This window comes from Dunckerocampus dactyliophorus, chromosome 5 (genome assembly GCF_027744805.1).
Source record: "Dunckerocampus dactyliophorus isolate RoL2022-P2 chromosome 5, RoL_Ddac_1.1, whole genome shotgun sequence".
Taxonomy (NCBI): domain Eukaryota; kingdom Metazoa; phylum Chordata; class Actinopteri; order Syngnathiformes; family Syngnathidae; genus Dunckerocampus; species Dunckerocampus dactyliophorus.
In genome coordinates, this window is record NC_072823.1 from 32,291,263 (window position 1) to 32,305,634 (window position 14,372).

A 14,372-nucleotide genomic window follows, 5' to 3' on the forward strand; every position below is an offset into this window, starting at 1 on the left:
AAAACATAATATTAAAAGAATGAAGTCGTAAATTATGAGAAAAAAACATAATATTACAAGAATAAAGTCATTAATGTACGAGAAAAAATGTTGTAATATTACAAGAATAACGTTGTACATTTACAAGAAAACAAGTCGTAAATTTACGAGAATTAATGTCATAATATTAAAACAATAAAATAAATGAAAAAAACATTGTAATATTACACGAATAAAGTTGCACATTTACGAGAAAAAAGTTGTAAATTTATGAGAAAAAACGTAATATTAAAAGAATGTAGTCGTAAATTTACAAGAAAAATGCTGCAGTATTGCAAGAATAAAGTTGTACATTTATGAGAAAAAATGTAAATATACAAAAAAACTGACATTTGCGAGGAAAAAAATGCCTAAATTTACTAGAATAAAGTCGTGAAATTAATTATTTAATGTATTTTTTTAAAACATTTTTTCTCTGACTTTTTTTTCTCGTAAATGTACAACTTTATTGTCCTAAATGTACAGCTTTTGTTAATAATATAAATCAAACTACAATCTATAAAGAGGGGGCTTCTGGGTAGTCCGGTTTCCTCCCACATTCCAAAAACATGCATGTTAGCTTCATTGGAGACTCTAAATTGTCCATAGGTATGAATGTGAGTGTTTGTCTATATGTGCCCTGCCATTGGCTGGACACCAGTCCAGGGTGTACCCCACCTGTCGCCCGAAGTCAGCTGGGATAGGCTCCAGCATGCCCCCCAACGAGGGTCGTTGGGGGGCATCCGTGCTTGCAGGCGAGCGTCTGGTGGTCGGGCTTTCACCCGTGGAACCCAGCCGGGCTCAGCCCGAAGAAGCCACACGGGATCTCCCCCCCGTAGACCCACCACCTGCGGGGGCAAGCATAAGGGTCCGGTGCATTGCGTATTAGGTGGCGGTCGAGGGCGGGCACCTGGGCGACCTGGTCTTCGGCGGCCAAATCTGGCTCTTGGGACATGGAACGTCGCTTCTCTGGCGGGGAAGGGGCCTGAACTTGTGAGCGAGGTTGAGACATTCCGACGAGATATAGTCGGACTCACCTCGACCCACAGTTTGGGTTCTGGATCCGAACTCCTCGAGAGGGGATGGACCTTGTTCTATTCTGGAGTTGCTGCAGGGGAGAGGCGGCAAGCTGGTGTGGGCTTATTAATAGCCCCCCAGCTCGGTGCCTCTGTGTTGGAGTCATCCCCGGGGAACGAGAGGGTCATTTCCCTACGCCTTCGGGTTGGAGAAAGGGTCCTGACTGGTCGTTGGTAAGTACGCGTAAGTACGCGCCAAACGGCAGTTCAGAGTACCCAGCCTTCCTGGAGTCCATCAGAGGGGTGCTGGAGAGCACCCCAACTGGTGACTCTGTCGTTTTACTGGGAGACTTCAACGCCCATGTGGGCAATGACAGTGTGACCTGGAGGGGCGTGATTGGGAGGAACGGCCTCCCCGATCTGAACCCGAGTGGTGTGATGTTGTTGGACTTCTGAGTGAACCACAGTTTGTCCATCACAAACACCATGTTCCAGCATAAGGATGTCCATAAATGCACATGGCACCAGGACACCCTAGGCCGCAGGTCTATGATCGACTTTGTTGTCGTATCATCAGACCTGCGTCCGCATGTTTTGGACACACGGGTAAAGAGAGGGGCTGAGCTGTCAACTGATCACCACCTGGTGATGAGTTGGATTAGATGGTGGAGGAGGATGCCGGACAGACCCGGCAGACCCGGCAGACCCAAACATGTAGTGAGGGTGTGCTGGGAACGTTTGGCAGAGTTTCCTGTTTGTCGAGTCTTCAGCTCTCACCTCCGGCAGAGCTTCTCCTGCATCCCAGGGGAGGACGAGGATATCGAGTCCGAATGGGCTCTATTCCGTGCCTCCATTGCTGAGGCAGCCAATCGGAGCTGCGGCCGCAAGGTGGTCGGTGCCAGTCGTGGCGGCAAGCCCCGAACCCGATGGTGGACACCAGAGGTCAGGGCTGCCGTCAAGCTGAAGAAGGAGTCCTATTGAGCATGGATGGCTTGTGGGACTCCTGAAGCAGCTGACAGGTACCGGCAGGCCAAGCGGCACGCGGCTTCGGCGGTGGTCGAGGCAAAAACTCGGGTGTGGGAGGAGTTCGGTGAGGCCATGTGTTTTAGAATATTTTTAGAGGATCGTGTTCAGTCGGCACACAGAATGACACAGACACATCAAGGTATTTTAGCCTAAACAAGGGCGTATTTATTTAAGCATCAACACACAAGATATATGATTGCAGCGAAAAAGCCTCTTACCTACGCCAACAGGGTGGAGAGCCAACACCCATGGAAGAGTTCGCATCAATCGGCTGGGCGTTCGATCACAACCCGCAGCAAACTCCGTCTAGGTGTTTTCGCTCACCCCTCTTTATGCCAGTCTGTTCATGCGAGCGTGAGAACGGGGTGGCCTGCCCCGAAACTCAGGCATTCGCACACAGAGTTACTGTTTTTAACAAAACAGGCGCCAGGCAACCTAGTTTGGTTTTATGAGTGTCCTGTCTTCCTCAGTACATAACAAGCACCTGGTAGGCAAGGTCAGCAGATAACAATAACAAGATACTTCCCAAACCCATCACCCTTTCTCACATTCGTATCAAGGGAAACGAATGTTCAGAACAGCACAAACCCTTTCTCACATTCGTATCCTGGGAAATGAATGTTCAGAACAACACAAACCCATCACCCTTTCACACCATGGAACACAACTTTCGGTCGGCCTCGAAGAGGTTCTGGCAAACCGTCCGGCGCCTCAGAAAGGGGAAGCAGTGCCCTGTCCACACTGTTTACTGCTGACCTTGACTGAGGATATACAGTAGTCGGACAGTGGACGGAATACTTTGAGGCCCTTCTCAATCCCACTGACATATCTTCCATAGAGGAAGCAGAGTCTGAGGACACAAACGCGGACAGTTCCATTACCGTGGCTGAGGTATCTGGGGTGGTCAAAACGCTCCCCAGTGGCAAAGCTCCGGGAGTGGACGAGTTTCGCCCTAAATTCCTCAAGGCTCTGGATGGTGAGGGACTGTCTTGGCTGACATGTCTCTTCAACATTGGGTGGAAGTCGGGAACAGTATCTCTGGATTGGCAGACTGGGGTGGTGGGCCCCCTTTTCAAGAAGGGTGACCGAAGGGTATGTTCCAACTATAGGGGGATCACACTCCTCAGCCTCCCTGGGAAAGTCTATTCCAGGGTGCTGGAGAGAAGGGTACGACCGTTAATCGAACCTCGGCTACAGGAGGTGCAATGTGGTTTTCGTCCTGGTTGCGGAACACTGGACCAGCTCTACACCCTTGCAAGGGTACTGGAGGGTACTTGGGAGTTTGCCCAACCAGTCTACATGTGCTTTGTGGACCTGGAAAAGGCATTCGACTGTGTTCCTCGCGGTGTCCTGTGGGGGGTGCTCCGGGAGTATGGGATTGGTGGCGAGCTACTACGTGCCATTCAGTCCTTGTACAACTGGAGCAGGAGCCTGGTTCGCATTGCCAGTAGTAAGTCAAGCCTGTTTCTGGTGAACGTTGGCCTGCGCCAAGGCTGCCCTTTGTCACCGATTCTGTTTATAATTTTCATGGACAGAATTTCTAGGCGCAGCCAAGGTGTCGAGGGAGTCCAGTTCGGGGGCACTAAGATCTCATCTCTGCTATTTGCAGACGATGTGGTCCTGATGGCCTCATCGGGCTGTGACCTGCAGCGTTTACTGGGACGGTTTGCATCTGAGTGTGAAGCTTCTGGGATGAGACTCAGCACCTCCAAATCCGAGGCCATGGTTCTCAGTCGGAAAAGGGTGGATTGCTCCCTCCGGGTTGGGAATGAGGTCCTGCCCCAGGTGGAGGAGTTCAAGTATCTCGGGGTCTTGTTCACGAGTGAGGGAAGGTTGGAGCGTGAGGTCGATAGGCGGATCGGCGCAGCGTCTGCAGTAATGCGGTCGCTGTACTGGACCGTCGTGGTGAAGAGAGAGCTGAGCCGGAAGGCAATGCTCTCAATTTACTGTTCGATCTATGTTCCCACCCTCACCTATGGTCATGAGCTTTGGGTCATGACCGAAAGAGCGAGATCGCGGATACAAGCGGCTGAAATGAGTTTTCTTCGTAGGGTAGCGGGACTCACCCTAAGAGACAGGGTGAGGAGCTCGGTTGTCCGGGAGGAGCTCAGAGTAGAGCCACTGCTCCTTCACATCGAGAGGAGCCAGCTGAAGTGGCTCGGGCATCTAGTCCGGATGCCTCACGAACGCCTCCCTGGTGAGGTGTTTCGGGCATGCACAGCCGGGAGAAGGCCCCGGGGAAGACCTAGGACACGCTGGAGGGATTATGTCTCACAGCTGGCCTGGGAACGCCTTGGTGTCCTCCCGGTGGAGCTGGAGGAGCTGGTCGGGGACCGGGAAGTCTGGGCTTCCCTACTGAGACCGCTGCCCCCGCTACCCAGACCCGGATAAGCGGAGGAAAATGGAATGGAATGAAATGGAACACTAAAGAAGCAGGAAACATATATAAAACATAGAAAAATACACTAAATCGGAGATTTATCATTCAATACACTAAAGAAGCAGGAAACATTTATAAAACAGAAAAATACACTATATAGGACATTTATCATTCAAAATACTAAAGAAGCAGGAAACATATATAAAACAGAAAAGTACACTATGTCGGACATGTATCATTCAATACACTGAAGAAGCAGGAAACATATATAAAACATAGAAAAATACACTATATAGGACATTTATCATTCAAAATACTAAAGAAGCAGGAAACATATATAAAACAGAAAAGTACACTATGTCGGACATGTATCATTCAATACACTCAAGAAACAGGAAACATATATAAAACATACAAGAATACACTATATAGGAGATTTATCATTCAATACACTAAAGAAGCAGGAAACCTATATAAAACATAGAAAAATACACTATATAGAACATCTATCATTCAATACACTAAAGAAGCAAAAAACATACAGTATATAAAACATAGAAAAATACACTATATAGGACATCTATCATTCAATACACTAAAGAGGCAGGAAACATATATAAAACATAGAAAAATACACTATATAGGACATTTATCATTCAATACACTAAAGAAGCAGGAAACATATATAAAACATAGAAAAATACACTATATAGAACATCTATCATTCAATACACTAAAGAAGCAAAAAACATACAGTATATAAAACATAGAAAAATACACTATATAGGACATCTATCATTCAATACACTAAAGAGGCAGGAAACATATATAAAACATAGAAAAATACACTATATAGGACATTTATCATTCAATACACTAAAGAAGCAGGAAACATATATAAAACATAGAAAAATACACTATATAGGAGATTTATCATTCAAAACACTAAAGAGGCAGGAAACATATATAAAACATAGAAAAATACACTATATAGGACATTTATCATTCAATACACTAAAGAAGCAGGAAACATATATAAAACATAGAAAAATACACTATATAGGAGATTTATCATTCAAAACACTAAAGAAGCAGGAAACGTATATAAAACAGAAAAATACACTATATAGGAGATTTATCATTCAATACACTAAAGAAGCAGGAAACGTATATAAAACATAGAAAAATACACTATATAGGAGATTTATCATTCAATACACTAAAGAAGCAGGAAACATATATAAAACATAGAAAAATACACTATATAGGAGATCTATCATTCAATACACTAAAGAGGCAGGAAACATATATAAAACATAGAAAAATACACTATATAGGACATTTATCATTCAATACACTAAAAAAGCAGTAAACATATATAAAACATAGAAAAATACACTATATAGGAGATTTATCATTCAAAACACTAAAGAAGCAGGAAACGTATATAAAACATAGAAAAATACACTATATAGGAGATTTATCATTCAATACACTAAAGAAGCAGGAAACATATATAAAACATAGAAAAATACACTATATAGGAGATCTATCATTCAATACACTAAAGAGGCAGGAAACATATATAAAACATAGAAAAATACACTATATAGGACATTTATCATTCAATACACTAAAGAAGCAGGAAACATATATAAAACATACAAGAATACACTATATAGGAGATTTATCATTCAATATACTAAAGAAGCAGGAAACATATATAAAACAGAAAAATACACTATATAGGAGATTTATCATTCAATACACTAAAGAAGCAGGAAACATATATAAAACATAGAAAAATAAGTTTAAAAACATTTTGAGTGTGTAGGAAAGAATATTCTAGTCAATTATTAAACAAGACCAACATGAGCAACCAGAGCAACATGGGGCATTTAAACAGTATTATACGGAACGGTGCTGAGGAAGCAGACTACCCTCACTATTTCATAGATGGACATGATAAATATGACAACATGAATCAGGTAGTTGAAAAGTTCAACATCTAATTTGTAAATATTGGAGCAGAGCTGGAAACATTGGGCCTCATTCCCGAACATCTTCTTAAAAGTCTTCTTAAGAAGTGTCCTTAAGAAGGCGCGGGTTGGAAACTGCGCCACATTCACGACACGTTCTTAAGTAGGGATAATCGTTCGTACCGGTGTTCTTAGGTTGATGAATGCCAACTGCGATGCACGTGCATGTGAGCCCTAATTTGCATAGGTCACCGCCTATTATTTCCTATATAAGGGCAAAAATGTGCCGTGCGCAACAGGCAGCTGGAGGCGGAGATGGCAACGCGCAAGGGCAAGACTGAGGAGCAGCTGGACAACAAACAGAAGAAAAACTTCAATTGTACTGAAATAGAGGTGCTTTTACAAGGAGTGAGCGAACACAAGACCACCTTATTTTCACGTGTATCCACCGGTCATCAGGCCATCCAAAAAGAGACGGCATGGAGCACCATTGCAGGAAACATAAATGCCATTTCCACGGAGAAACGCACCACCGCAGAGGTTAAAAAGAAGTGGTTTGAACTAAAATCAGAGTCAAAAAAAAGATTGCACTGCACCGGAGGGATCTGGAGGAAACGGGAGGTGGGCCATCAATCAGTGCAGGCCCCTCCCAGGTGGATGACAGAATCATCACCATCATCAGGGAGACATCCGTCAGTGTGGTTCCAAACACCCTGGATACGGATGTGGACTTTTCATTTTTCATATCTGATTCCGAAGCTGGTGAGTCACATTTTGCTATTTTAACATTGTAAATGCCTTTCAAATTGATGCTGTCCTGTCTTTGTTACCAAACTTTGGGGCCTTTGTGGTTCTCTTATAATTCCACACTTCAAATTTAGACTTTTAATTCGGTTTTATTCATTTCTATCTTAACCCCTGTATCTCTTTCATTTGATTTCAGAGGACCTAGTAGGACGGAAAACACAGGCGATAACAGAAGAACAAATCCCGACTCAGGCCCGAACCCCGACACGAGTCAGGACTCCGACACAAGTGTCTGCTTCCTCCCGTCACCCCAGAATCATCTCTGGTGCTGTACTGGACAGTCAACAACAAATAGCACACTCACTTTCTCAAATTGCCACGACACTCCAAACCATTTCGGAAACTCAAAATATTTACACAATCATGATGGAAAAATCAAATCAAAATTCATAGTTTGTGTGTGACAATGTATTTTTTCTGTGGTTACATTTGATTAGACGCTGCCTAATTAATACAGCAGCCCCGTGCTCTGGCTCAAGACGTGGCTGGGGGCGCATGTCGTTATCTGGGGGTGCTACGTGCGCAATAGACACACCACGTTTCATTGCGATGTTATGCAAGACGCAGCAGGCCATTATGATCCTGCACACCTGCAACAACAGAGAATCAATGATTTATCCAGTTGACCTAATAAAACATATTTGCAATGGAGAATTCCTGGATTAATGAGAGCCTTCACAAAGAATCAGAATGTTTGCCTCTTATTTATTTGCCATTCCAAAGCATAAATAAACTAAAACCTAATATTAAATACTACAAAACCTACTGTACCTTTTCTGGTGTGTAGAGCAGCCTTCCACCTGCAGTGTCCAAACACATCCAGCGTCCCTTGAGTATACCGATGGTGTGCTCCACGCAGGAGCGTGTACGTGTGTGCTTTAGCTTGTACATTTGTTCTTGTGGGGTCTGCGGATTATTCAATTTAAATAGGACTTAAGTGGCAGAAAATATTTACATATTCTAATTGTGAAATTCCTTTTTTTTTGGATGAATTGGTGTTACGGCAAACAGCTGTTTTGCCAGCTGATGCGCGAGCCCGTGACTGCGGCAGCCCTGTGACGCGCTCGGCAACAGGCAGAACCCTGTTTAGATTATTGCAGTTTTCTTTAAGAGAGCACTTGGTAGCGCACATCCACTCCCGTATTCAACCAGGTTACTAAAGAGGGTTTTTATACAATTCGCCATTAGTTCGGCCAGTCAAGTCACATGATCAAAGCCAATTTACTTTCATGGAAAGTTACAGCGGTGAGCGCTCCCGTCTCATCGGCTGGTGCGCGAGCACGCTAATTACGCAGCTGTGTCAAATCAGGCAGAGTAAAGAGACGCCACTACATAGCAGAACAAAGGTTTTAGTTCCTCCACAGAGCTGTGAGAATACTACCAACATAGAGCTGAACGGACAGCCGGTTTTTCACCTCCTGAAAAATAAAAGAAAAAGGAAAAACAGTCTGGGCTTGTTGAGTGAAGTCCTGCTTAATTGTTCAGCGTTGGTACACCCCTTCAAGTGTGGGGAGCACAGCAAAAAAACAAAACACTTGACAGTGAAAAACCGCTGCAGCCCACTGCTGCGTCCAGGCCCCGCCCGCTGCTGCGTCCTGGACCCAGTGGAAGCAGCTGAAAAAGAGTGCAAGCGGGTGGTAGCCAACAAACCTAGCCTGAAGCTGGAGGTATACGAACTCATGCTCAGCAACCTTGAGGGGCTGGTGAAGATGGCAAAACAGACCATGCGCCAATGGACTCGGTGGGTCCCAGAAGGAGAGCAGCCTGACTTCCGGCAGCGTGTCAGGAATGTGGAGACTTCGATGCAAGAGTTAATTTCTGACAAGGCTACCTTGCTGCAGGTGAAGCTGGAAAGCAAGGGGCCCTCTGAGGAGACACCACACCAGTCACCTACCATCAAGCTGAAACCAACGGCACTCCCACAGTTTGACGGCAACAAGCAGAACTTCTACCTCTGGAGGAAAGAGTGGGAGGCACTACAAAGGCAAGGTGAACCGACTGGCTCCAAGGAGGTCAGGAAAATCCAGCTGTTGGACAGCCTGGAGGACAAAGTAGTGAGGGACCTTCGCCTGTCAACATATGGGACGGCGGATGAAATATTTAGTGTGCTGGGGAATCAGTTTGGAAATAAGACAGCAATTGCCCTGGAAATCATTGAGGAGCCGCAGGTGCTGTCACCAGAAAAAAGTTACCAACCCAGGAAGATTGTCGATTTAATACAGGTCGTGGAAAAGGCCCTGTATGACCTCAGTGAACTGGGAAACACTGGGGCCCTGAAAAATCCACTCGTTACCAAGTCCCTGGAGAGTAAGCTGCCAGACGGCTTAAAGAAGGAGTGGCTGGTCCATGTGTCGGAAGGAGAGGAAGCCTCATCACCTGAGGAGAGGTTTGACATGCTCCTTAAGTTTCTGAGAAGTCAGGAAAAGATTTATGAGCAGCTGGACCAGCTCAGGGATGATGACCCCAGCAGGAGGGAGTCAAGAGTCCCACAAAAACATGCCCGAACAAAAACCACCAACTCCTCAAGCTCCCAACCATCCTGTGTTGTCTGTGGAGAGAGGGGCCATAGAAAGAGACTCTATTACTGCAAGAAGTTCAAAGTTCTCAAAATAGCAGAGAAAAAGGAAGCAGTTAAAAAAATTGGTGCTTGTGGGAGGTGCCTGGAGGTCCACGACGATGACGCAGAGTGCAAGACCACCTTTCCGTGCAAAAGCGAGGGGTGTAATGATGCTCAAGGCCCGGGTCATCACTACTACCTCTGTCCCGAGGCTGCAAGTAAGGGAGATGGGCCGAGGAAGCCAAAGCTTAGTCCAGCAAAAGGGGGATGGAAAAAGTACACAGAGGCCCAGGAAGAGTTCCTGACAAGCCTGCCCCCTGACTCAGCCCAGCAGTGTCGTGATGTCTTCTGCAACTCAGTCTCAAAGACATTCAGTTCAGCCGTATCTGAGAGGAGTTTGCTGGCAGAGAGTGGATTTGAAGAGTTCCCTGTCATAATGATGATCCTGGAAGTTACTGCAAATGCTGGACAGAGGATTGGGACCCTGATAAACTTGGCGTCCGACACGAACTACATCACTCATGAGGCTGCAGGTGAGCTGAACCTGAGGAGTGAGGATGTGACGCTCATAGTCCATGGAGTCGGCGGGATGCAAGTGACAGTGGATACCAAGCGTTACCTCCTGAAGATCCGGGTCACAACAGCAAAGGGAACCCTGAGGTCTCACCAGCTTGTGTGTTACGGACTGGACAGCATTGCAGAGGTCAATCGCCACATACCACCCAAGACACTGCAAAAAAATGTCCCTCTTCATGAACTGGTCTGTCCTACTAAAATCAAGCTCCTCATCAGCCACAAGGAAGGCCGACTCGTCCCTCAAAAAGTGCGCTCTGTTGGTGACCTTGTCCTGTGGAATGGTCCCCTTGGGAAAGCAGTGGGTGGCTCTCATCCAGATCTCATGGAAGATGTTAAAGTCACAGCCCACTTGACAATTGAGGTTTGAATATATATTTATCAATGGAGTATATTTTAGTTGTTTTGATGATAAATAATTGTTGGGATATTTTATTTGCACTACATTTTTTGGGATCAGGTTGCAAAATCCATCATGAGGGCGATTGCGCATTGAAAGTGCAAGCTTTGATTGTGCGTAAGAGTCCTCCTGAGCGTTCGTAGAATTTGTTCTTAGATCTAAGAACTGAGTTAAGAACACGTTTCGTGAACGCCAAAAATCTTCGTAAGAAGGCTTTAAGAACACATTTGTGCGTAAGAACGTTTCGTGAATGAGGCCCAAAGATCCCAAATGACCCCCAGTAGAGGAAAGGAATGCCAACTCCATGTTCCTCACTAACGTTACACAAAAGGACATCATTGATGTTGTTCATACATTTAAAGCCAAAACATCAACGATTGCAACGGAATAGAAATGGAAACGATATAAAGGGTTATGAATGAGATTGCACAACCGCTAACGTACCTTAGAAACCTATCATTCCTGACAGGTAAATTCCCAAACAACATAAAAATAGCTAAAGTAGTTCCAATCTTTAAAAATGGAAACAAACATCAATTCATAAATTACCGACCAGTGTCCTTAATGTCACAACTTTCCAAAATAATTGAAAAACTATTTAATAACATGTTGGGCAATTTTATAAATAAAAATGAGTTACTAGCAGACAGCCAATACGGATACAGAACTAACATTTCAACGTCCATGGCGCTGATTGAAATTACAGAGGAAATCACCAATGCTATAGATCACAGAAAGTATTTATGGATTTAACAAAAGCCTTGGACACAATTAATCATGATATCCTAATCACTAAACTAGGAATCAGAGGGTTAGTCTTGAATTGGGTTAAAAGCTACTTGGCTGACAGGAGGCAACATGTGAAGCTAGGAGAATATACGTCATATATCATGTGGCGTACCCCAGGGGTCAATCCTAGGACCAAAACCATTCAATCTATAAATAAAGGACATCTGTAAAGTCCCAAGAGACCTAAAGCTAGTATTATTTGCAGACGATACAACCGCATTGTGTTCTGGAGACAGCACACCAGAGCTAGTACAACAAATCACAGATGAACTAAATCTACTAAAAAGATGGTTTGATAAAAACAGACTATCCCTGAACCTCAGTAAAACTAAAGTAATGCTATTTGGTAAGTGTAAAAAGGAAATGTACCAGCAAATACAAATTGATGATGTAAACATTGACAGGGTGAACCTAAATACATTTCTCAGGGTTATAACAGACCAGAAGATGAACTGGAAATCTCACATTAAAAATTTTAAACATAAAGTGGCAAGAAACACCTCAGTACTGAATAAAGCTAAATTTGTCCTTGACCAAAAAGCACTACAGTACATACGCTCTACTGTTGACTGATATCAGCATATCAAAAGTATTGTGTGGAGTTATGGGTCATAACTACAAAAGTGCACTTCAGTCACTAACTGTGCGACAAAAAGGTCACTTAGGATCATCCATAATGCTGCTTACAGAGAACACACAAACTCTTTATTTATAAAATCACAATTATTAACATTTGCCGATCTAGTAAACTTTCAGACGGCTAAAATGATGCATAAAGCAAACAATAACCTTCTACCCAAAAATGTAAAACAATTATCAACTTATCAACAAGAGAGGAGAAATATGACCTGAGGAGAAAATGTAAGCTAAAACACTTCAATGCACGGACAACACTGAAAACTTTCAGCATTTCTGTGTGTGGAATCAAGTTGTCGAACGGATTGAGTGAGGAACTCAAACAATGCACAACAATGAGCCATTTGAAGAACAAGCACAAGCAGTTGATGTTCACAAAATACAAAGAAGAACAGACCTGAACTACAAGTACTAACCACTACTACACTGACTACTAACTCTTCATTGTGGAGAGTACATGGTCTGTACTCACTCATCATCAATCAAACACTCTTTCAACCATCTTATCAGTTATTATTAAGCCTCTAGCTTCCTTTTAGTAAGTAAAAACCTTGGCTATGATTGCACTACATTGTCATGTAGACCTACAAAGTACACTTGGAAGAACAAGAGGTGAATAAATGTATTGCAACTGATGTGAAACTGATGAGGGGTAGGATTAAATAAGCTTTGCTTTTTCCTACTCCTTTTTGGACATGCAAAATTATGAATTGTACTATGTGATGTGCTACTGTTTGACTCATGCATGTTCAGGATGAATTCAAACCATGAACCATGAACCATATTAGGGGCCCTAATACTCCGTCGTAGTATATTATATGATCTTCATAGATTTATGAACACATTTATTGATATTTATCTTACAATTTGATATATTATTCATACATTTAAGCCATTTTTAAAATGATTTGACCGTAAATATTTTGGAAATAAAACTAAAATTAAAACAAAAATGTATTATTTTTTCAATAATTGCGAATGAATGAGACCCTCACTGAAGGATCCCAGTCTGAATTGTGTTGTATTGTGTTGTCGGTCCCGTGGTGTCACATGACCATGTGCCCTGACGCTGACGTGTTGTGTTTGTGCAGTGAACGAGAAAACCACCAAGGTGATGGAGGCGGCGTTCCAGCACGCCCGATATCCCAGCGTGAAGGCAGAGAAGTCGGTGCTCTTCCTGGGCACGGTCTCATACGGCCTTGACAAGTGATTGTCTTTCTTTCTGATATCCCAAATGCCGATAGCGTATACCGAGCTCGCAAGCACAATATCGGCCCTGGCAGAAAAATCCATTTGTCATTTTTATGCCGACATGACATCGGCCGGATGATATCGCTGGGCATCCCGTGAGTAAATGCTCGATTTACTGTAGGCTGTGTTGTTACTTGCTGCAGTTTGGAGATCCACAACCTGACGATCGGTCGGAGCTCCTTCAAGCTGGTAGCAGGTGAAGGGATCTCCATGGAGATCAGCAACATATCCGCCATCTTTGACGGGACCATCCGTTATGGATATGGCAGCTGGCTGTGAGTGTCCGGAAAACTAAGTCAGGATTATTCAAATGTTTGTTGATCTACGTGGCGGCAGATTTAGGGATTTTTTTCTAAATGTAACATTTTTTCCTTCTCAATTTTGCCTTTTTTTTTGGAAGGAAAACCACCAGTTTCTGCTTTCTTGCAAATGATCGTCTCGTAATATTAGAACTTTTTTGCAATCTAATTTTCCAAAAAATGACAACTTTATTTATTGTTGTCTTTGTTTGTCATAATATCACAAAACTTCATGCTACTAAAATTGACAAGTTCTTCTCAACCTTGTGCTTATGTGCTTATCTCGATGTCCACGTCCCTGACGATGCCTTTGCCATCTGCATTTGTGCTCACAAATCTGCCAAGCCTGAATTGTCTTCTTAATGCGTTCTGGTCTGCAATCCATACAACGTCTCCAATTTGGACAATCCTTTGTGTGCCCGGCCACTTACTCCTTACGAAGTTCGGACCTGCCAGTTGGCTCCAGCGTCTCCAGAACTTGGTTACCTTTGACTGCATTGCTCAAAGTCTTTTATAAGGGTAGCTGGAAAAGTCAAACGTTTTTAGGTCTCCACTATGTGACGCTCGGCCAAGAAGAAGACAGACATACTGAATACAATCTTCTCGACTCTGGACTCCTGCATCAATTGGGCGGTCATTCG

General features: G+C 43.7%; 2 protein-coding genes across 4 annotated transcripts in view; both read left to right on the forward strand.

Moving 5' to 3' along the window:
• cetp (cholesteryl ester transfer protein, plasma) overlaps positions 1–14,372 on the forward strand; it is a 48,989-nt gene that overhangs the window by 1,153 nt on the left and 33,464 nt on the right. For all 3 annotated transcript variants that reach the window (XM_054776779.1, XM_054776777.1, XM_054776778.1), the window contains exons 2-3: positions 13,273–13,387; positions 13,576–13,707. In XM_054776779.1, the coding sequence (XP_054632754.1) occupies positions 13,273–13,387; positions 13,576–13,707 (247 nt within the window). The remainder of the gene's footprint in view (positions 1–13,272; positions 13,388–13,575; positions 13,708–14,372) is intronic.
• LOC129181498 (uncharacterized) lies at positions 192–13,255 on the forward strand. The gene is made up of 2 exons (XM_054776775.1): positions 192–7,181; positions 7,363–13,255. The coding sequence occupies exon 2, from the start codon at positions 8,456–8,458 to the stop codon at positions 10,724–10,726; it is 2,271 nt and encodes a 756-aa protein (XP_054632750.1). The 5' UTR covers positions 192–7,181; positions 7,363–8,455; the 3' UTR covers positions 10,727–13,255.